This window comes from Aspergillus alliaceus, assembly GCF_009176365.1.
Source record: "Aspergillus alliaceus strain CBS 536.65 unplaced genomic scaffold BDW43scaffold_15, whole genome shotgun sequence".
Taxonomy (NCBI): domain Eukaryota; kingdom Fungi; phylum Ascomycota; class Eurotiomycetes; order Eurotiales; family Aspergillaceae; genus Aspergillus; species Aspergillus alliaceus.
This window is the reverse complement of record NW_022474698.1, coordinates 475,626-497,628: the sequence shown is the minus strand read 5'-3', so window position 1 is coordinate 497,628 and position 22,003 is coordinate 475,626. Positions and strand designations below refer to the sequence as shown.

The 22,003-nt window shown below is 47.5% G+C and overlaps 4 protein-coding genes across 4 annotated transcripts; 1 reads left to right on the top strand and 3 right to left on the bottom strand.

Moving 5' to 3' along the window:
- Nucleotides 1–7,168: 7,168 nt before the first annotated feature.
- Nucleotides 7,169–8,765, bottom strand: BDW43DRAFT_318729 (uncharacterized protein; the record flags this gene model as incomplete). The annotated part of the gene is made up of 3 exons (XM_032048745.1): nt 8,504–8,765; nt 7,319–8,443; nt 7,169–7,203 (listed from the first exon to the last, which is right to left on the bottom strand). The coding sequence occupies exons 1-3, from the start codon at nt 8,700–8,702 to the stop codon at nt 7,169–7,171; spliced, it is 1,359 nt and encodes a 452-aa protein (XP_031901623.1). The 5' UTR covers nt 8,703–8,765.
- Nucleotides 8,766–9,842: 1,077 nt separating this feature from the next.
- Nucleotides 9,843–14,055, bottom strand: BDW43DRAFT_299470 (putative nicotinamide nucleotide transhydrogenase; the record flags this gene model as incomplete). The annotated part of the gene is made up of 18 exons (XM_032044726.1): nt 9,843–9,874; nt 9,922–9,996; nt 10,049–10,237; nt 10,287–10,455; nt 10,507–10,653; nt 10,705–10,838; nt 10,887–11,141; nt 11,194–11,364; nt 11,417–11,578; nt 11,627–11,767; nt 11,817–11,969; nt 12,024–12,479; nt 12,532–12,649; nt 12,705–12,965; nt 13,018–13,090; nt 13,190–13,279; nt 13,344–13,890; nt 13,959–14,055. The coding sequence occupies 18 exons, from the start codon at nt 14,053–14,055 to the stop codon at nt 9,843–9,845; spliced, it is 3,270 nt and encodes a 1,089-aa protein (XP_031901622.1).
- A 2,385-nt stretch (nt 14,056–16,440) lies between these two features.
- BDW43DRAFT_299469 (putative amino acid permease) lies at nt 16,441–18,670 on the top strand (the record flags this gene model as incomplete). Its single annotated transcript, XM_032044725.1, has 10 exons — nt 16,441–16,551; nt 16,657–16,677; nt 16,728–16,776; nt 16,831–16,906; nt 16,956–17,181; nt 17,251–17,371; nt 17,438–17,781; nt 17,841–17,963; nt 18,018–18,420; nt 18,483–18,670. The coding sequence occupies 10 exons, from the start codon at nt 16,441–16,443 to the stop codon at nt 18,668–18,670; spliced, it is 1,662 nt and encodes a 553-aa protein (XP_031901621.1).
- A 248-nt stretch (nt 18,671–18,918) lies between these two features.
- BDW43DRAFT_53837 (Zn(II)2Cys6 transcription factor) lies at nt 18,919–21,468 on the bottom strand. The gene is made up of 3 exons (XM_032050220.1): nt 20,475–21,468; nt 19,528–20,331; nt 18,919–19,468 (listed from the first exon to the last, which is right to left on the bottom strand). Exons 1-3 carry the CDS (start codon nt 21,285–21,287, stop codon nt 19,355–19,357), a joined length of 1,731 nt encoding a protein of 576 aa, XP_031901620.1. The 5' UTR covers nt 21,288–21,468; the 3' UTR covers nt 18,919–19,354.
- Nucleotides 21,469–22,003: the final 535 nt, after the last annotated feature.

The window sequence follows — 22,003 nt, the reverse complement described above, 5'->3', positions numbered from 1 at the left end:
GATCTCCCGTGAGTGATCCACAAAAGTGTAACATGTCATCTCCAGAAACCCTATGGTACCGATACTTCTCCCGTTGCTGATTTGGTGCTCAAGACTGCTTGGAAATGCTTGACTGACGTCATGGTGCCGACCGAAGAAGGCTTGTTGAACTTTTTATTCTTGCTAATTGGTCTCTCTATCCAAAACTTTTGTAGGTGTTACCAGTCTTGTTGCATCCTCCATAGAGTGACTGTTCGAAAAGAAGGGGCGGACCCAGGGAAGGAGAAAGGAGAAGGCTTGAAACGCTTCATTCTTGTCTGCGATGTTCGGTTGAGAAGGGAGCTAGGGTTGTGCATACCATCCACCTGCCTTCTCGTCATTCCCTGGTTCTGATCTTTTATTTTACCAGCCAATCCCTTTGCTCCCTTTACACCTGGATCGGTATAAAGCCTCAATCTGTGTACAATTCAATCTGTTTACACATCGATCAGACCTTCTCTCTTCCATTCCTATCCTCTGACCACTCTTTGAACACGACTTCAACTTTACAGCTGAACAAATCTTCTAACAGGCCCAAGATGTAACTTTCTTAGGTCCGCATATGCCTCTTGTCTCGCCTTGGGACTGGACCCACATCGCAGTTTGGCCGCTGTGTCAATTGAATGAACATCGACTCTAGACATCTTCATATAATACACACAGCAACCAATATTTCTTCGCTCGACTACAGATGGTGAACGCAATTATTAACACCAGAAGAAGAGGAAGAAGAGGAGGCATCGACTTAGGTCACGAGTAGGGTTTACGACGCGAACGAGGGACGAACCCTAGGCGGCACTTACCTACGGAGTTTTTTTATCTCCCCTACGATTCTCAGGCTTCCCTGATTGGTTAGGTACACCACATCAGGTATCTTACCTCGCGACACGCGATCGGTCGAGACCTTGTAATGTCCTGGACGAAGGTTAAGACCGAAAGCAGCTTTGCAGGCTTGATTCAGTATGCCATGTACTGTCACACTCCCGCCTGATCCGATTCAGTGACTGCGTCATACCCTGTCTAAAACAAAAGATGATTCTCTTGGTGTGCCCCATTCGCGCAGCTTGAGGATTCAGAAAGCCCGACCTTTGCCGCAGATGGGCTTGCAGGTTTCCTCATTGCACAAGTAACCAGAATGCTTCCCTCAGTGCTCCCCTGTGCTTCGAGAGAGATATCGCAACGGTACCAGCAGTATTAAGAATGCCCAGGGGAACGGTTTCTCAGCATGATGCCACCCTTTTGTCTGTTGCCCTATGTCCGGGTAACCCAGTGGTACACCCTACGACGGCAATCCTTACAGATCCTTTTGGGAAGGTATAGCATGCAACCTGGCATGTAATACCAGCTCGGCAAGAAACATAACCCAGCCACAGCGATATGCTCCTCCGATGATTACCAGGGTATGCCACTGCCACCGTGCCTGCAGAAGGCGACTTGGATGAATATCTGTCGTACGAGATTGGGTCTATTCTCATAAAGCGTGTGAAGAATTGAGACAATCACAAGAAGAAGCGTTTTATATCCAATACCTTATCAAAATATAAGGTTGCGGTGATTAATGGATCATGTGGTATAAGATAGAGCATTCTAATAATGCCGCCGTAACGCACGTCGGTGAAGGACCTGCCGCGACAAAGCCGCGAACTTCAGCAAACTTTGACATCAGCCCCTCCGCAAGAGCTTGGTACGTGACTGAGCGTGCCCAGGATGCCCGCTGTAGAGGTACCTTTGCCGGTTACCTCCTGTCATGGCCTTAATGATGGTAAGATCCACAGCCCACAGAAGAAAACTATGGACTGGCTGGCATCTGTACCTTTAATCGAGAACCTTTACCGGGGAAAGGGCTTTCTTAGGCGGTCCATACTTCTACGCATGGACCAGCCTACTGTGGCACGCTCATCACCAGTCATTACGGGAAGCGGACTTTTCGAAGACAGGCCATGTACGTGCCAGCCGCATACCAGTAGAGAAACCCGATTTGATCAAGTTTTATAGAAGATACTACTATCGTACCGGAAAAAATAACGTTAGCGACGCGATAATTGTCAACCAACAATTCTATAATAAAGCGAATCGAAACCCTGGTGAACGTTAGGAAGGATTCGCTGGGGCATTACCTTACTTGGGGCCCCTCACCGGAAGATCTCGAACCTAAGGCTGACAACACCGGCTACTATATAAGTAGCTTCATCCATATCGAACACCTCACGACTCAAGCCGACCCATCTGTACCCGACAGCAGTCTGATCGATATTGCGATAGGGCAACCCTTAACAGCTGAGGCGAGCCTGGTTCTGTTTCTCTTAGCAACACTGCTCCTCCGAATGCTTACTCGTTGCTGCTCCTCGTACCATTCCCGCTACCGTTTCGGATGTCACTACACTGGACCCTAGCGGTTCTGAAAAGAGGAAACCAGACGGCGACGTATATCAATGTATCAAGCGCCTGCGTGGCATTTCGAAGCTGAGTATATGGACTACCGACGCAGCCTCTATGACGTTGCCGACTCCGATTTTATTATGCCCAAGGTAACGGACGACGGTATGCGAGGCTAATAGCAAGGAAGACCCGGAGGATAACAATCAGGAGCCCTCCGTTGCCATCACTGCCATGGATAACTCAATCGACTCTAGAAGCAGTAAGGACTGAATAAATGGCCTAGTATACCCCCATACCCGAGTACGATCCTCTGAATCACACCACCCTAATCCACACGTGAATCATTATCGACTACTTCTCATCCGTACATGGAACCCTATGCTCGGAGGATAGCTACCGGCCCATTGTAAACTCACCGACGCATGGGATACCATGGCCGTTCTAGTGGACTACTTACAAACAACAGGTCAGTAACTAACCTTACGACTTGGATGGGGATGATTACAATCACCAGTAACACACCTCGAAAGCTATCAGCTCCAAGCACAAGCTCGAGCCTCTATCATTAGACCACTCCTTTTACGCTTCCGTCTTATATCTAGATGGATTGACTGTCTTTTTACACTGCAACACCTCCATTTTTTCAAGGGGGGAACGCCCCTGAGAATTATGTTTAATAGCAACATGGATTTGAGAGGGGGAAAAAAAAAACTGCCAAGGGACGGTCCAGTAGTAGCGGAGTGGGGAGACAGGTCCTGGTATTTGGTATTTAAAGGGTATTACGCTTTAGGGAGGAGGATATACGACTCCAGATGTATAGATCATAAGGTATCACGCCTTTGCGGTTTGGTGGCAGCTCTTGGTCAGCTTCGAGTAGACCTGCTGCTCGTATCTACGTGATGACCGTTGATCTACTGTGAGCATGCTCGCGCGTCTTGAACGGATGCTAGTTGTGCAGTGGTTATAGACCAGGAAACAGAGATATCTTGTATGGGCGGCGCTGACCAAGCCAAGTTCGCCAAAGAGCTGAAAATACCTCGAATAAGGAAGGATTCTCTTAGGGATTCACTGCAGCGTTCATCTAACTTGAGACACATACTCGGGAAGCTGGAACAGACATTGCCAAGTCTGGAGATAGAGCGCTTCACGCTGCCCTCGTTACTAACGAAGCTGGGACGCTGTGCTTGACATATACCGGCAAGGGGCTTGGGATCTAGAGTCAGAAACGCTTCAGAAAGGATTTGACGCAAGTGGTTAGGGACATTCAAAGAGCGATCGATCGCAGTTCTGTTCAGACAACAAAATCGCTATGAAATACATCGTCCATGAACCCAAGCTACTTCCTGAAATTGCCGCTGACTTCTCAGTAAGAACATTGGTTTGCTATTGAAACCATTGCCCAGAATGAGGAGACACACAACAACCCTAGAAAAGCAAAAGAACATGTGCTAGATTCTTAGTGATAACCATTTTTTTTATCTAGAACTAACGCAATGCATAGCTATCGACAAGTCCTTTAACAGGAAACAACTTGCGCAAGAAGTGCGCAGCGAGCAAATGTTCGGGCTCCAAAACTACCCACAGTTAGAACGATCATGTGGAGTTCGATAATGGGCCTGACTGGTGTCATATCCAAGCGAGGTGATACAAACATCACTACCGTAAAAGGATCTAGAGCATGGTCAAATATGCCAAAAAAACCACCAGAACATCGTCAGTAATGATGCCAACATTCAGCGTGAGTATATCCGTTTGTGGCCCAAGGACAATGAGTCTTACCAGAAAACTTAATAGAGGGCAAACTACGGAATGATGGGAATGTCAACATGCTACTATATTTGATTCTTCCAACCACGCAAGCCACGTCCGCATGATCGACACGATAGAAAAGATGATGTCGGGCCCAGCGACTCTATGCAGAAAGGTGTCCACGTCGTTACGGCTACTTTCAACATTTAAGAATACGCAAGGTGCATACATCTGTCGTGCTGCGATGCGGCATCTGTTACCTGAAGAGGCCGATGGTCTTCCATTGTTCGGCTGAAGGTTATCGAATCCTACCCTCAAATTTAAGAGGACAAGCAACACAGAAAGCCGTGGCTGGAATCTTCAGGGAACCTTCATGGGTATTTTAGAAGCATCGAAAGCAACCGAGCCATTTTGTATACTTGTTGCGAGCATCACTCGCCGAAAGCCTAGAGTATACACGTATAACTTTTGAGGCTACTTAAGATCTCTAGTCTCCAACTATGTCTAAAGACCTTATGAGAAAACGGAGAATATACAACATAGTATTAGTGCTAAATAGATGGGATGGCCTAACTACTCATCTAGTATTCGGTGCGTCCCCTGTGACGCAATCATTCTGGGCAAAGACTCAAAACACCTAAGCAATACTGCTTCAGCAACATTGCCCCGTGTCATTCTTAGGATCTAATCCTAAAGCATGCAGTGTTACGCTAGCCGTTGAAAACCCCAGATATTGCTGGGAGGAGTGTAAAAAGCCACGCCATGTGCTATAGTACAGATGACAGCTCCCCCAAGACGGTCCCAAACCCTCTACCGGAGGATCCACTGAGGGCATCGTTAGACGCATGCTCGGTGAGTTAGAACTGCTATTCCTAAGCTAAGTGTATATATGCACACTTAGGACCTTCGTTGGAAATTAGGCTAGTTGCCCAGATATGTCTTCAACCAGCCTTCCATACTAGTGAAAGTAGGGTTCTCAGAATCCTTAAATCAGTTGAGGAGATAGTGGACCATGTGAGCACCCAAGTTATGTTCCAACCGCACCTGGATGACTGCCTGCACTCATTTCATTTCCTGTCCCCCTGCCCCACGAACCCACTGTCAACAGACTAACGCTCGCAGACGATACAGGTGCAAATGCACTACATGGGCATCTTCACTCCGCAGATCCCCCTACTCAGCACATTGGCCATGATGCGCTTCACTGGCTTGCAAAGACCAGCCGTGAAGTTTATATAGTCATCCTTGCTGTTGGGCTCGCTGGGCCTTGGGACAAACTCCTCGGCTTAGTGAAATGATACCCAGCTCTAATGGAAAGACCGATTCTATAAGTATTATAGATCAGTCGGCCAAAGTGATGATCGTCGGCGATGTTTAACCCAAATACCCGTTTAATGAGGGAGAGAGATATTCGAGAACCTAGACGCACTGCCGCGATATATACAGAACCCGGTAAAGAACTACGGGATTTACTGCGCCAAGTAAAAGTCAAAAAAAGCAGGTCGAGGAACCTATAGAATATTAGCATGACCAGGGGGGTGTCCTTTCTCGGCAGCTCACCAGATACATCCCTGCGACATTGCCTTTAGCCTATCTTCAAATTGTGCCCATATGAGTTTACTGTGGTACCCGATGACTTGGGAGACCTACCTCCGTTTCTGCGTTAATCATGCTTCTACTCGATTATGCTAGGTACCAGGCTACCGGGCGATGTCTTACATCTACGATAATGCCGACCACTTTTCTCTTCAACCAATAAATGGGGTGAAGATGCCTTGTATTTCTCCCAAAAGGGTAGTTGGAGGCTCCTATTACTGGCACCTCTACGAAATATTCTGAGTGAATGGGAATATTGGTATTTTGCCCAGGAGGCAGATCTTCATTCAAAGCAGTGACTCAGAAATTCCTGGTCGAACCATTGAGAGCTCTGCCAGAGAGGTTAAACGAGGATGTTCCTCGTCATCAAGGCAGGCAGAACCGGGCCTACATGATTTATGGGTTTCATCAATGTCTTATCTCCTTGAGGGTTCTGAATCTTCTGAATTAATGAAATTGCCCGGTGAGTCAGGCTCAGCCTAGCCGATCAATGTATTTAGCAAATTCTAATGACCTCGTGAAGAGCATCCTTTTATGGTATTAATCTGTTACAATCAAAACTTGGTTACCAGCAGTGGCAAACATATAAAGTAATACCTGACTACGCTGTACCAGCTATATAGAAATCAAATTGAGTTCTAGACTATCAAAATACCCTACTGTTCAAGACACGCGGTCAAGCATTCCAGGAAGGTTTTCCGAAAGACGCAAATAAGATGAATAGAGAAACTTGAATGAGAGTAAGTTTCAAAGGGGTATTCTGGAGTATTTAGCCATACGACCAATTGGAAGAAAACCCTTCAATTGATGTGACTATCGGTAAGTACAGAATCGGCGACAGTCATAGGATTTTAGGATGGGACTCCACCTTTCTTCCCACATCCTACCTTTGTTTTTAATATCAGTATGGCAAAATCGTATCTGTGAAGACTTGTGTTGTTCACCCTGCATGCATGTAACATCAATATCATTTTTTTTTTCCTGGACTGGGGCCGGTATCGGAGGGTTGGCCCCATCAGGAGCTCATGAAGTAACCCCTTAGTAACTACTTGCTTTTTACACGCCCTTTGCTTGACATTAAGGGTCTTCCTGCTTTTTACTAGTGGGGACGGCTCATGCTCTTGGCCAGTTAACTTGATGTCGCTGTCGACAATGTTTAACCGGTGGATTTCTTCAATGCTGGGCGGTGCGATAACGGACATATAATTTACAATGACTACTCAAATAATTCAACTAAGTCGCGGTTACCCGCGGCAAAGAGGAAGAATGGATCATCAAGCAAAGGAGGGAGGTGTTTTTGCTGTGACAGTCAGCCGCCGATGTGCGTTAGTGACCATGGGTCGTACATATCTGCTTCGCTGGGGGGTTATTGCGTCTAGAGGGTTAGGCCATGGCCGATACTTGATAGAAGCGGAATACAATACTTTCAAGGAATAAGAAGAGTTAAGGGTGTGAATAATTCTATAGTCGATTGATATATAAGAAAAAATAAAAAGCTATAGCGCATATTCGGCATCGATTCAGGACATCTCGATCCCTGTATTCCAAGCTCCATTACAATCAAGACACGGCCCACTCTCATTTCGTTTTGAACCATCCCATAAAAAAGGCGCAGCGACATCGAGCGTGATTGGCACTTTGAGAGTTAGGGTGGACTTCAGGATGCTTTTCTTCGGCATATAATAAGAAACACAAAGATTGAGGTTGTAAATGCGAGAGATAAAGCACGAGTGAAAGGTTGAGACGAAGTGTATGTTCTTTGGTAGGGTAATCGGTACGGTGATAGATGTTGTGTAGTAATTACCTTGTATCAGAGACTCTCCTAAGCGACGCTCCTTGGTCAACAGGCGAAGAGAACGAGTTGGCCCCTTAGATGAGGACTGCTTGGTCCACCCCGTAGACGCGAAGGAGTACGAGGAAAGCGGCACCTCTTTGATAGCCAAATCTTGGTGTATCTCCCCAGGGTCTATTGAATCCACGCCTAATGGGTGGCTTTTCCATGGAGTAGAGGCGTGAAAGGTCAACACGCTCAGTTTAATTTGCAGAGTCTTCTGTTGCGGAGGCTGTTCATCTCCCTTGGGATGAAACTGTAGGTGTACCGTAATGGCAGTATCGGTCGTGTGTGTACCGCTACCCAGATGATCTAGTAGGATGGGTTCTGGTGGACAGGCAGTGACTACCAACTGTCCAAGATTCTGCTTGATCAATCCACACTTGACAGGCTTTTCCCTTCGCATGCTGTGCTGGCGTCCCTTCTCATTAACTTTGCGAAGCAATTCCCGGTTGATGATTGGGATAACGCGCAACTTTCTCGAGACATCTACGAATGGTCTCAGAGGGCGACTATCTCCAGGTGACTCCTTTAGAATTCGCACGCGGATCGCGTAAGATATCTGGCATGTGTCAGGGGCCATGTCATTCAAACATGATCCACCAGGACCGTGGCTGCCAAAAGTTGGGGGAAGTTGGGTATGTGTCGGTCGGATAATGACATCGCTTTGTTCGTGGTCGCATGATTGCGGGAGTAGACGCTCGGGGATAACGAATATGAAAGGGAATTGATAAGATCTTTTAGGCTCTAGAAAGCCGGACTTTGGGTATGCATCCGGTTCGATAGGTTGGCGGAGTCGTAGAAAAGTATGGTGAGCGACCCTTTGGCCAGGGACTTGAACTGTCCGCTCGACAGAGACCTTGGAATACCCTTCATGTATTGCATGTAAGCTGCCTATAGTACACGGCTGAAGGTTCTAGGGTACCTTACCTTCAAAAGAGATGTCGATGTCGTGAAATTTTGTTGTATGATTGACGTCAATACTCACGGTACCCTCGATCTGATCTAGTGTTGTGTAGGGTTTATTGAGGCCAGGGCCTTGGCCATCAACATGGATTGTCACTCTTGGACGAGGTGTATTATATTCTAGGCTACTGAGGCCACGGCAAAAGATTGAATTTGACACCATAATATGAGGCACCAGGAGAGGTGCTAGTACAAGGCAGAATATTAGCTGTGCTATCGATAGGACATGCTTCGTTTTTAAAACAAGACTAAAATCGGCTGATAGATGAGCGATGTCTACACGTGCATTATGTACAATACATATTTCTGTACTTAATAATAATAGTCATTCATCCCCTCCCCGAAAAAAAGCCTGTGCTTCAAGTAAAAAATAAAAAATAAAAATAAAATAGGGTGCGCATGCATGGTTTGGAAACACTGCTAGGCACTTGAGGTGATCTGCTAATCCGTGTCTAACCGGGACATCGAAGCTCACGCCCTACGCGCCCTTGTCTTGGTGGGTCCCGGGGGATTTATACTAAGGAATTATTAGTTGACACTTAAAATGCCTTGGAATAGCAATCCTTGACTCTTATATCACTGGTATTGACTTATAATCTCCCTAATTGTCCTCAAATTTGGATTGTAAAATGTAAAGATGGTTCTGGCAAAGACCACCCCTCCTCCCCTTAGAGTTGCCATACTTGAATCCGAACTTCAGTCGAAACTGATCGTCATGGATGTTGTACCGAGTGGCTCAGGAACATATACCACCTTATAGTAGCTGAATAACCCAAGTTCCTTTTCTGTTGCAGAGCTACCGCTAGCGTTAGCAACAATTCTTCGAACTATGCCCTTGTAACCCCCGTGATGCGATTCTGTATTCTGAGGCAATACACAGTGCAGTGAAGCGAATTCAATGCGTAAAAAGAAGAGGCTGAACGTGAAGATATCACCGTCCTAGAGACAGCGATCCATATTTTGTTGAAGTATCTCTCTACTTCAGGATGCAAAGCGTTATTGGAACATGCACGCCAAAGGCTTGGTGACCAAGGCAATCCCTTGCATCTACGCTTGGAATCTCTACCACGGTCTATTCTCTGTTTTGATCCAGATCTCAAATCCTATGAGGACTGTTGGTAGACCCCTAGACCTATAACAATCGCTACTTCATTGTTTGACAATGACGGTAGCCCGCATTAGTCAATTTGCTGATACTATAGCATGTGCTCGCAGAATAGGGCAGCCGTATGAATGTGGATACAATCTAACGCATAATCCTTATTGAAGGTCGAAGCCGGAAATCAGCTACATCGAAAACAATCTATCTACGAGATTCGAGGACAGCTTTAATGGCTGAAGGATGTTAGCGAGATCATCTCGGCGAAAGACACAACACTTACCGTCACATGAAGTCTTCGCATCCCCAAACAGCATCCTCGTCCCAGGCATGTAGAACATCGGGTTCGGTACATCAGCTGCAAATGCAATCAGTACAATACCACCGGCCTGGGCAGGAGTTCCACGCACCATAACCACTGGACATGCCTCGCTTCATCACAATCACCTCCTTGCTCTTCCACGCTTGCAATACGGGCATACCGGAGATCGGTGAGTCAGGCTCTAGTGCAATAGGATTAACCGTATCGTTTGCGCCAATGACAAGAGTGACATCGGTTTCGGGGAAATCATCATTGATCTCATCCATTTCAAGGACAACTTCTCGTGGTTAGTAACGGGCATATACTCTTAGACAAGTGATACTCACTGTCGTAAGGCACTGAAGCCTCTGCAAGCAGTACATTGCACTGTCCTGGCATTCTTCCAGCAACCGGGTGGATCGCAAACCGGACATTGATGCCTTTAGCACGTAGCATATGTGTAATCTCGGCGATCGCGTATTGGGCCTTTGCCACAGCCATGCCATACCCAACGATCTACCTACGGTCAGTTTTGATACCAAAAAAAATGAGCGGGCGTACACTGACAATAATAACATTCTCCGCATTTGAAAGTGCGTCTACTGTATCATCAACAGTTGTCTGTGTGACTTGACCTTCAATCTTCTTTGCTTGTTGAGGAGCTGCAATCCCGCCGAAGAGTACATTGGTGAGAGATCGATTCATAGCAACGCACTGTGTCTTGTTAAACCAACTGTGATGACCGGGAGGGTTATGATCATTTACCATGATGTAGGACAGAATCGAACCGCTTACGCCGATCAGAGACCCTACGCTCGTCAAGAGTGGGTTGTTCAACATGAGACCTTCTGCTACCAGGGCAAAGCCCGAATACGCATTGAGGACAGTGATGACAACAGCTAAAAGAAACCATTAGCAACCCCTCATCTAAGGAATGATGAACATACGCATATCAGCCCCGCCAATCGCTGCGGTTGTAGTGTAGCCCTTCAAAAAGCTGAGCGCCGTGTTTGCGCCGAGGCATGTAGCCGCAATAGCTGGGGACCCTGGAGCCATGGAAATGAATGCACCCATTGTAGCCAAGTTAGTCCCTAGCAATGTTGAGTTGACCAAATGTCGTCCCGGGAGGATATGTGGCCGTGATGACATGCGGCCTGCCAGCTTCAAGAACGCTACGATAGAACCAGTAAATGTGACACCGCCTGTTGCCGTTAGTTGGAACACGCACAGTCAAATACCATGCAAGCTGCCTACCTATAAGAACCCCAAGATACGCTGTAACCATGTGCAGCGTTGTGATGTCTCCAATATCGGTGATCACACTTCCGATACTCGTGAGGACAGCTGCTAGCCCAACGACGGAATGCAGGGCAGCAACTGTCTGAGGAAGTCCTGTAGGCGTAATACGGCGGCCAATCAACGCTCCTAGATATATGTGAGAAGTTTATCGAATACGCTCGCTAAGGATAACACTCACCGACCACAGACCCAACGCCTGCAACAGCGCCAAATTGAGCCAACACTTCAGGTGAAAATCCTACAGCCGCAAGTGATGCGAGAATTCCAGAGGCTACACCAAGGATTCCGAGAATATTGCCTCGTCTGGCAGTCAGCTGGGAAGAAAGGCCGGAAATCGATCCTATGTATTGATTAGAATCTGGAGGGCATGTCGAATCATATCACTTACCAATGCAAAGAACACTGCTAATAAGGTATCCGGCTTGCACCAACCCTGCCATCCCTGTGCTAGCTGCAGCAACAAATCCTCCGCCAAACAGAAGGGCTGGTATCGCATAAAGCCAGGGGTATTCCGGCGGGTCAGTTGGCCCTACAGATACATTAATGGCTAGCCCTTTGCTAGATAAGTAGAAACTAACGCTTGAACATGTCCAGCATGCGCTTTGTCACGACAAACCCGCCAGATACGTTAACAAATGCTAGAAGCACCGAAATCGCACCAAGGAGCTCTGGTATTGTGCTGGGGAGGTACCCTCCGCCCATTATGAAGAAACCACCGATACCAACCATACCTAATGTCGATCCATCAGTATCATACAAAGCCTATGTTCGGAAGCCTGACTAACCCGAGATCGCATTTGTCACACTCATCAACGGAGAATGAAGGGCAGGCGCGACCCCCCACACAGCACGGTACCCAACAAGGCCTGCAAGGCCGAAAGTCAACATATTGCCCATGAAAATAGGGCCAGTTGCTTTTCCTAAGGCCAGGGTAGTTCCCATGCCAGCGGTTACTGTCGCTACATCGCGCGTCGCCTTTTGCCAAGGTGTCAGTGTCAGTTTTGCTTGTTCCTTTGACGGGGCTGCTGCTTCTGCTTTCGGGGCAGGCGGAGGAGCTGGCCGTGGTGCCGGGGGAAGTATTTCCCCATCGAGGGTCACAATTGAACCGCGGACGACCTCATCGGATAGGTCGATCCCAAACGATTTTTCCTGTGGCGCCATAGACAGAAGGTACTTTGTAATGTTGTTGGAGTAGAGAGTGGACGACTGGGTCGGTAGTCGTGATGGGAAATCAGTATATCCTAAGCAAATCAGCATCAGGAACTCCACAGGTTGCTGCAAGTTTAAGCAAACCAATAACAGTGACATCATGGTACTTAACTAGTTCCCCAGGAACAGTTGCTTCACAGTTACCACCAGCTTCTGCCGCAAGGTCTACAATGACGGAACCAGGCTTCATCGCAGCGACCATCTGTATCGGTGTTAGTATGGATTTCTTCTACTTTAACTGATGGTACATCGCTAACCTCCTTGGTAATTAGCTTTGGCGCAGGCCGTCCGGGAATCAGAGCAGTGGTAACGATGATGTCCACTTCACGGCTTTGCTCCATAAAGAGCTTCATTTCCGCTTCGATAAACTCCTTGGACATTTCCTTGGCGTATCCCCCTTGGCCAGCGCCATCCTCCTGCAGATCCACTTCAATGAACTCCGCACCTAGAGATTGGACTTGTTCACGGGCAGCTGAGCGAGTATCGAATCCACGGACAATCGCCCCTAGACGGCGAGCCTGAATTTGCAATATTAGTACAAAAACTACGTGATGATAGCGAGAAACCTACCGAAGCAATGGCGCTCAAACCGGCCACACCAGCTCCGATGACTAGAACTTTGCTAGGGGGTATCTGGAGCAATCTCCGTTAGCACCAGCCCTAATTTGCGATAAGGAAAAATAACCTTTCTGTATCACATGGTGGTTAGCGGCTGTTTTAGAAATGTCGTTAGGATGCTTACCCGGCAGCTGTCACTTGGCCAGTCAAAAAACGACCGAATTCGTTTGAAGCCTCAAGAATAGCCTTATATCCCGCAATATTGGCCATGGAACTATGGAATAACCCCCCCTTTTAGTCAGCGTGTGACAACAACGGAGGTACCATATGCTACGCACCTAAGAGCATCAAAAGTTTGAGCACGGGAGATTCTAGGAACCATATCCATCGCAAATGCGGTGACACGGCGCGATGCAAGTTGATCCACCAGCTGTTTATTCTGAGCAGGATACAAAAATGAGATGATCGTGCTGCCTTGTTGAAGAGCTTCCACTTCACCGCCCTGTTGCGGACTGCGGACTTTCAAGATAATATTACTCTGTGACCATACTGTCGCTCGGTCAACCAGAGTAGCTCCCGCTTGTTCATAGGCTTGATCCAATAGCTGGGCTGCCTCCCCAGCACCACGCTCGACCAACACGCGCGAGAAACCCTTTTTGAGCAGCAACGCGACATTCTGGGGGGTAATGGCAACACGGCGTTCATTTGGATACGTTTCCCGAGGTATTCCCACTATCAGAGAAGAGTAGGGAACGACCGGAACAGGCGATGGGGAGGATGAGCTGCTCGCGCATCTCTTGGTGATCTGCGGCCATCGCAGGATGGAGGATGCCTCGCGGTTGTTTCGCTGGTATGCCACGTAGGGGGGTTTTCGAGCATGTATAGCTATCAATCAAAGGAGAATATTAGCCATTACTCCTCTCTGAAGGGATGTGTATAACGGTAGCACTCACTTGAGTGTTGGAAGGCGAGGAGTGTTTTTCCTGGGCGGGCAATGGAAGCCGCTCGACACGGCCCCAAGGCGAACCTCAGGGTCGAAGAAACACTCATGGTTGATATATGCGAGGCAGAGTGTGATTGTGGGAGGGCCTCATTCCAGTAGAGGCCAGCTTCGTACTACCACCCAAGGGTCGGCCGGTAATCCTGGGCAGAGCATCAGACCCTTGATGTTAAACAGGGAGGAATGAGAGAGGTCAAAGTTGACAAGGGAAACAGACAAAGGACGCACACCCCCTCCCGTTTATAAGAAGGGCCAAGTGAGTTGAGAAAGTGAGTTGAGTAATTAATGTAGTTGATTGATTAGTTCGGTAACGCATTGACCGAGTTGTGATCGCGCTTTCCCCCCTTTATCAAGAATGGCACGGACATAGCGGGCCGGTGATCACGTTCCCCAGCATTCCTTTGCGTTGGCATGCTTGTTCTTCCATAGAAAGAAAAGGGAACGGTAGTATTCAATGATGCAACTAAAATAGATTATGTGGGAATTGAGGGGAAACCCAACGCGGGGAAATCCAGTCGATCCTTTTAACGTGGAGAATTGAATCTTGGCATAAATCCGTTCAGTCTTTTCTCCACCAGATAGAATCTTCTCTGGCTGCAGCGGGTCTCGTGATGCCCTCTATATTCCATTGCACAGAGTGATGTGATACTGCATATCTTCATGCATTCCTCTGTGACTCGACACAACTGCAAAATAAAACTATTGGCAAAGTTCCAGTCTTGACTGACCGTCGCCGTGAAACCTGCAGCTTTCCGTTTCTGAATTTAATCTGATTCCTCGAGTTTTGAAACCTAGAATGAGTTCGTCGTTTATGTCGATGTGTTTCCCCACGCCCTGGGAGCAATAGCAACGTGCATTCTGTTCAATTATATGTATATATATCTGTACATTCTCTTTTTCTGCTACTCAAATGTGATCACAGTTCTCGAACAGCGATAGAGACACAGAAACACCCCTAGGGCTATTACTCACGTCAGGTTAGGTATCATATACCAAGAGCAGAGCTTGACAAGTGCACATAATCTAAAAGTAGCATCCCAGGAGCGTCCGAGGGTAGTAATGCGCCTCCCGCATGAGGATTTACGTTAAATATATAATCCTTGAATTAGCAACAATTGTTAGTCTTCTAGATTATTGACAAGGATACTTGTCCTCCTCCCTATCAGAAAAGTTCTCACCGCGCGGTTCGCAAAGTCGCACAAAACGGTATCTATTGTGCGATTGAGTAAAACTAATTGCTAAAGATATTTCGTTGATTGGGGTCTTCCGAGACATGGTGGCGTTATGATATTGGGGCCGAAGATATAACGCGAAGAACGAAGTTGATATTGACCAAAGGATCACCTGATGATCACGACCTGCTGTAATATCGTACTGTACATCTACGGGTCTATTTTCTGGCTGAAAAGCTGAAAAGCACAATGTGTTTCGGCCTTCAGATAAAGTGTGTCACGTGGAACCAAGCCAGGATTTGTCGTTACCTGAGGCTGCATTTGATAAAAGTCCTGTATAACTATTGTAGAAACTTCGAGTGTTTAAATGCCAGCCTCAATCACACTCTCAACCATCAACATTAAAAGACGACGGTCATTGGATCACAGTGATGGCTCTCTGGCCGTGGCACGGATTTCCTTGCGATAGTGGTTTGACTCCACCAACAGTGGGGCGAGGATGATGTGATGATGGCCGATATCCGGTTTGATTGTCTCCTTCAAAGAGATTACAGTATAGGGTATTCGCTGACCCTTAAGGCTAGAGGTTGAACAAATTCCACCCTTTCAGGCCCCGGTGAAAGAAGAATAACCACATCAGACCATTGGGTTTCTCATTCGAACCCTCCCGTGATGGGCCGGTCCTGGTGCCGTACTCTCTCTTAAGGTTCCTTAAAGTAAGGTACAGCTCGAGACCCACCGGCCTCGAAGTCATCCGCTCAGCTCTTCTGATTGGCATTTCATCCCTTGGCTTCTTGGAAGTGGGAAGAAAAAATGGAAATTGAAGCTCCGGCTTCTTTGACCCTCAGGCTTCTTAGACATCAACGCTTGCGGAGCAGATATCTCCGATCGGTCTCAGAGATCTCATCTTGCGGCAGGAGATCATCAATGTCGCTGATACCCTTGCTGGAACTAGCAGAGGGATTTAGACCGAAGACAGCCGGGAATTTTTGCCATCGCTCTAGTTTGCCTTAGCGCTTTTTTCTTCTCTTTTCTCTTTTTTTTTTTTTTTTTTTTTTAAACCTTCTCGTGTCGTTTCCGCTTCCACGGTGGGGTCAACAAGTTCCTGACATTTTTTATCAATAAAACTCAATTGTTGGGAGGTACAATAAACCCCATCCTTTTCTTCTTCTTCTTATTTCCTTCTCCTGTTCATTAGAATCGCCGGCTTTACGTACTCTCTGAAATATCATCCGCAGTTGATCGCTCTGCGATACAGCCGCCATGGCGCCCGCTCTGCAGCAAACCGATCTCCTCGTTGACCAGGATGCGCGTCCAATCGCCAACGAGGAAGACAGAAGCCAAACGGAGTCTCAGGATGATGCAGCCCTCTTGGTGCGTACTATTGATTTGCTCTTACCATCCTCATCCTTCTTCCCCAAAGCTATACAATCAATATCATCATGTTATAGCTATGATAATTACTGACTTCGTTAGCAGAGAACGATGGGCTACAAGCCAGTAAGTCTATTGATGATTTCATCTCTGTAAGCATGACCTCATAAATATAGGTTCTCCATAGAACTTATACGTTATTCGAGAATTTTGCGACCACGTTCGGTACGTCTGATGGCACTATATAAAAGCACTCGAAATAGCTAACCAATCTATTAGCCGCTCTTTACTTCGTCGGTGGTGTGCGAGTCACCTTCAGTACCGGTATTGCCGCAGGTGGTAATTTGGCCTACTGGTAAGGCTTATAGCATATTTCTATAATACTAGTCGCTCACCCTACCAAGGACGAGTTACCTAGTCACTATGGTCTTCACCTATATCACCGCAGCGGTCGTGGCAGAGGTATGCTCTGCATCTCCATCTGCAGGTTCGATTTACCTGTGGGCTGCAGAAGCTGGTGGTCCTCGATTTGGCCGACTCTTTGGCTTCATTGTCGCCTGGTGGAGTACGACTGCGTGGACGACCTTTTGCGCCAGTAACACCCAAGCGGCTGTGAACTACATGCTCTCGGTGCGTCGCTAACTTTGAATTACCATTCGATCGTAACCGAACATAGGAGAGCGCTAACCAGTCTCGCAGGAGTTGACGGTATTCAACGTCGATTTCCCCACGGATACAACGAGTGTCAAGTTCCGTGCGGTGCAATGGATCTGCACCGAAATCCTTCTGGCATTGGCTGCAATTCTGAATTTTATGCCGCGTATGTCCATCTCTCTGATACAGATGCCCCTCTACAAATAGTCAGGCGTCACTCATAATACAACAGCGAAATACTTCCGATATGTCTTCTGGTTTTCATCTTTCGTCGTGCTACTCGATTTCTTCCTGAACATTATCTGGCTACCCATCGGAGCACACAATACCTGGGGTTTCCGAACCGCTGAAGAAGCCTTCATGTCAACATACAACGGCACCGGCGCCCCGCCAGGCTGGAACTGGTGTCTTTCCTACCTCGCGACAGCAGGTATCCTGATCGGCTTCGACGCATCCGGCCACGTCGCCGAGGAGACCAAAAATGCGTCCGTAACCGCCGCTCGAGGCATCTTTTGGAGTACAGTCGTGAGTGGAATCGGGGGACTGGCAACCATTATCCTATTCCTCTTCTGCGCAGTAAGTCTAGCGCAACTACAAAAGACCGTCAGCTCCTAGCAAGCTAACACGCATCACAGCCTGACCCAGACACCCTCTTCTCATTTGGCTCCCCGCAGCCATTCGTCCCCCTCTACGCCGTTGTCCTTGGTAAGGGTGGCCACATCTTCATGAACGTTATCTGCGTCGTCGCCCTCTGGCTCGTAAGCCTATCCCTGGCCCCCAATCACCCTAAACAAAATCTAACCTCAAACCAGAACACCGCAATCGCAATCGTAGCCGCCTCCCGTCTCGTCTTCGCCGTAGCCCGCGATGGCGTCCTCCCCTTTTCATCCTGGGTCTCCAAAGTACACGCCGGCCAACCCCGCAACGCTGTCATCGTCGTCTGGGCAGTAGCATCCATAGTCACCTGCACGCTCCTCCCCTCGGACGTCGCATTCACCTCGCTCGTCTCCGCCGCCGGCGTCCCCAGCGCAGCAGCTTACGGCCTCATCTGCCTCGCCCGTCTCATCTGTACCCCAAAACGGTTTCCCAAGCCCCAATGGAGTCTTGGAAGATGGAGCAAGCCGTTCCAGTTCATCGGAGTGTTCTGGAATGGATGGGTTGTCGCGGTGCTGTTCTCGCCGTACGAGTTTCCTGTTAGCGGGGCAAATTTGAACTGTTTGTTTCCCACTTTGGAAGTGTGCTCTGTTTTAATGCTGATACTAATGTGTTCTGTATAGATGCTCCGATTATCATGTCTGGTGTTACAATCTTCGCGATTATTTCGTACTTTGTTATGCCTGAGGAGGCGTGGTTGCCTAGGAACCGTATCTCGCATTTCATCGACAGCAAGGGGGCGCAGACGACTGTTGAAGAGTTGGAACGGCCTTCTGGCGATGATCAAGGGGTTAGTAGTTCTCGGTTATGATGTGACTTGCTTCTTGAAAAAAAAAATAAATAAATAAAAAGGGGACATGGGATTAGTGATAGACTTGATGGATGACTAGAGTGTATATCATAGCGTTGATGATTTTATTATAGATCATTGCATTCTGCATAGTCATGCTATTCAATGGTTTTACACACTGATTCTATTTTACTATATTCATGAGATATGCCAATAATTGGGCAATGTATCACTGTCATCAGCGACATCTATATCTATCCTTTTTTTTATTTCAATTTATTCTCAAGAAAACGCCAATCTATCCGCCGTATGTTCCAAGTTTAATGTCCAATAACCCCATGTTGCCCATGTCGAGGTCTCGTCCTGTAGATGAGTAAGGCCAGACATGGCCCATGGTATCCAGTAGCGAGAGACTTTACAGGATGACCCAAACATTATTAGTACTTGCACGAATCAGATTCATAGGGTCCGGCCCTGTCCGATGGTTATCCGCGCCCCTTAACGCCAGTGTTTTCGCTTGATCAGAATGCAGAGACCCGACCATCGCTAATAAAAATCAAAAAGAGATATGAGAAGATGATACCCTCCTTAGTTATGCGTTGGAGTGTATGTGAAATCGGCGAGGAGACGATCGCCTCATGTACCTGGTATTCAGGCCTCGCCATATATATCAAAGCCTCATAGGTCGTTTCAACTATGTGCGTCTTATGGAAGAAGAATCGAGGACCGAACGTCCTCCATCCTTTCTATCCACCCTTCTGGAAAGGCGCGTTGCTTGAACCATACTTTCTCTAGTTCCTCAAGGCCCTTTTCGACATTCTGTAAAGTTCCCGTTAGTATCCATATTACTGATAGTTACCGATTACGTTGTGTCATACCTTGAATCCAAACCGTTGTAGGTTGATCATTGTTTCCCGCACATACTTTTGCTCCCGCTCATCCCGAGTCTCGCGCCCTGCGGTGAACAGAGGCCACAGAACTGCCAGTTGGCCAACGTCTTTGGCAAGCTTCCCAATCAAACTTAGGATCCGTGTCGCAAGCATGTCTAGCAGAGCTCTCTGAGGAACACGGTCTGGACGGTCAGCCCCTGCGACCTTGTGCAAGTAGATAATGGTCGCTTTCTCGTAAGACTCGATACACCCCGCATACTCTAAAATTTGAGGGTATGGGTACTGCTTCAAGCTCTCATCATCCAATCCACCGACCTGTTGGATGCACTTGGGAGCATTCAATCGCCACTGAACCAACCGTCCCGAGAGTTCTTGAAAGACCAAGTCTTGCTGTTCATGGGGCATCTGCCCCTCACTTTTCGCCTTTCCGAAAGAACTGATAGCCACTTGAATTTCCATCATCTGGGACCAGCACTGGCGCAGTTCCACAAGAAGAGGGTTCTCTGGGGGTGTATCAGCCGAGAGACTTGGGATACCCAGGTTATATTCCCAGCCGCCGCCGTGCGTTCTCCAGTAGCTGCCTTCAACCACAGTGCCTTCACTAGTAGCACAAGCGCCCGCGACATCGAGGTACGAAAGAAGGGAGACAAGAAATTGTCGAAGTGGATGATTCATTTCAGCAACACGTTGGGCTTCTTTGGCCGGGTCACTGTTCGGAAGAAAGAGTAGACGATATATTTCACGAGCGCCTTTGAGGTGGATATTCCAATTATCATGTTGAGAGTCCATCATCTGGTTAGGTTAGTATGTACCAACACATGCACGTGTTAAAAAAAAAAAAAAAAAAAAAAAAAAAACCAGAGAGAGTAACAGAGTTCGCGAAACTAGCTAACAAACAGCCAGCCATAATAAAAAACTATAATGAAGGTACTTACTTCGAAAAGAGAGAGCAACAAGCAAGTGGCGAGGTCTGTTAATTGTAGATTCTGGTCGGGCTGCGTATATCGTGTGCGGAAAGATTTCACCACCTCTCCATACTTGCCCATGGCCCGCTGAAAGTGCAGATTTCGTTGTTGACCCCTGGATGTATTTGCGAGATGTAATGCTCCTAGCGCCTGCATAGCGTTGGCCATGGTTGGCGATGACCGGGCCAATTCGGGGAAATACCGTCGGTACGGATTGATGTTAATCGAATTATCGTAGATGAGTAGCAAGGTCGCCACCGAGTCGACAAAATGAGTGTAATAGCGACCATCCACACAATCTAATGAGGAAGACATAAATACAGCGGGTGAAATGGGCTCTTGAAACCGGTATTTCATAGGCTTCGATTCGGAGATGGTGGTGGGAGAGACGACAAGGGCATCATACGATTCATCATCTTCTCCCGGCTCAATCTTAATCAACCTATTTCCATCGGTTGTATCCAGGACCCGTGAAACAGGCTTTTTGGTCTCTCGCTTTTTGGGCGCTGTCGAAGAGGATTCTGGGGCCTGCGGTGGCCCATAGACTTTGAAGGTCATCCGACCTTGCGTCCCATCACATTCAAGACCTAAGCGAGTACAATTTTTGCACGATGGAGAAGCTTCATCGCAGCGGACATGACGTCGACGACATGTCGAACAGCCTGTAAAACCCCGGTGATGCCATCGGCGAACCCGCTTCCGTTTCTCAGGTGCGGGAGTGGCGGATTGCGGGGCTGACGAGGGAGGCTTTGCCTGTGAGCAGATGACCGTTTGAATCTCCATGAGGTGAGATCGGATTTGTATAGAAGCTGTGGGGTTGAGACATAAAGGCGAACAAACGAGAGAACTTCAAAGGGCCGGCCTGAGGGAATGCTAGCCAGACAACCAGAAATGATTCAATAGATCACTGATGAAATGAACATGGGGGGATGTTAGGAGTGAGAAAGAGAGAGAGAGAGAAAGGATAATGTAAAAGCGAGGGTTAGTAAGTAGTAAGTAGTGAGTAGTATGAGATTGAATCAAGGCGATGGGGGAACGAGGTGATAAGAATAGTCGTAGTCGTATATGCTGAGAGGCAAAAGGAAAAGTTAAGTTTCGTCAGTGACTTTTTCGAATTAATTACTTTTAGGGATAATCTGAGTTAATTAAATTAAATAAATCATTTGGAACCTTCGAAAGAGAAGGTGAAAAGACTCAATCATTGGTTCCAGTGGGGGAGTTCTGGTTTTGCATGGTTTGATTGGATTGGTCCCGTGGGTGGATTTGCGGGCGAACGAAAATCCTGGAGGAGGAGGAAAAGTAGGAGAAAGTAGAGTAGTATCCGTATCGTCACCCCTAACCAACTTCAATTTCTCGGCCGGAGGGATCTCGCCTTGACGCATTGGGTTCTCCGTATAGTCAGCAATAGTAACGTTCAATGCAAGCATATCCATTTCTCCATCCGAACGACTTGACTTGTACTTCTCTAAATTTCCACGGTTCCTTTCCCTCATGCAGAT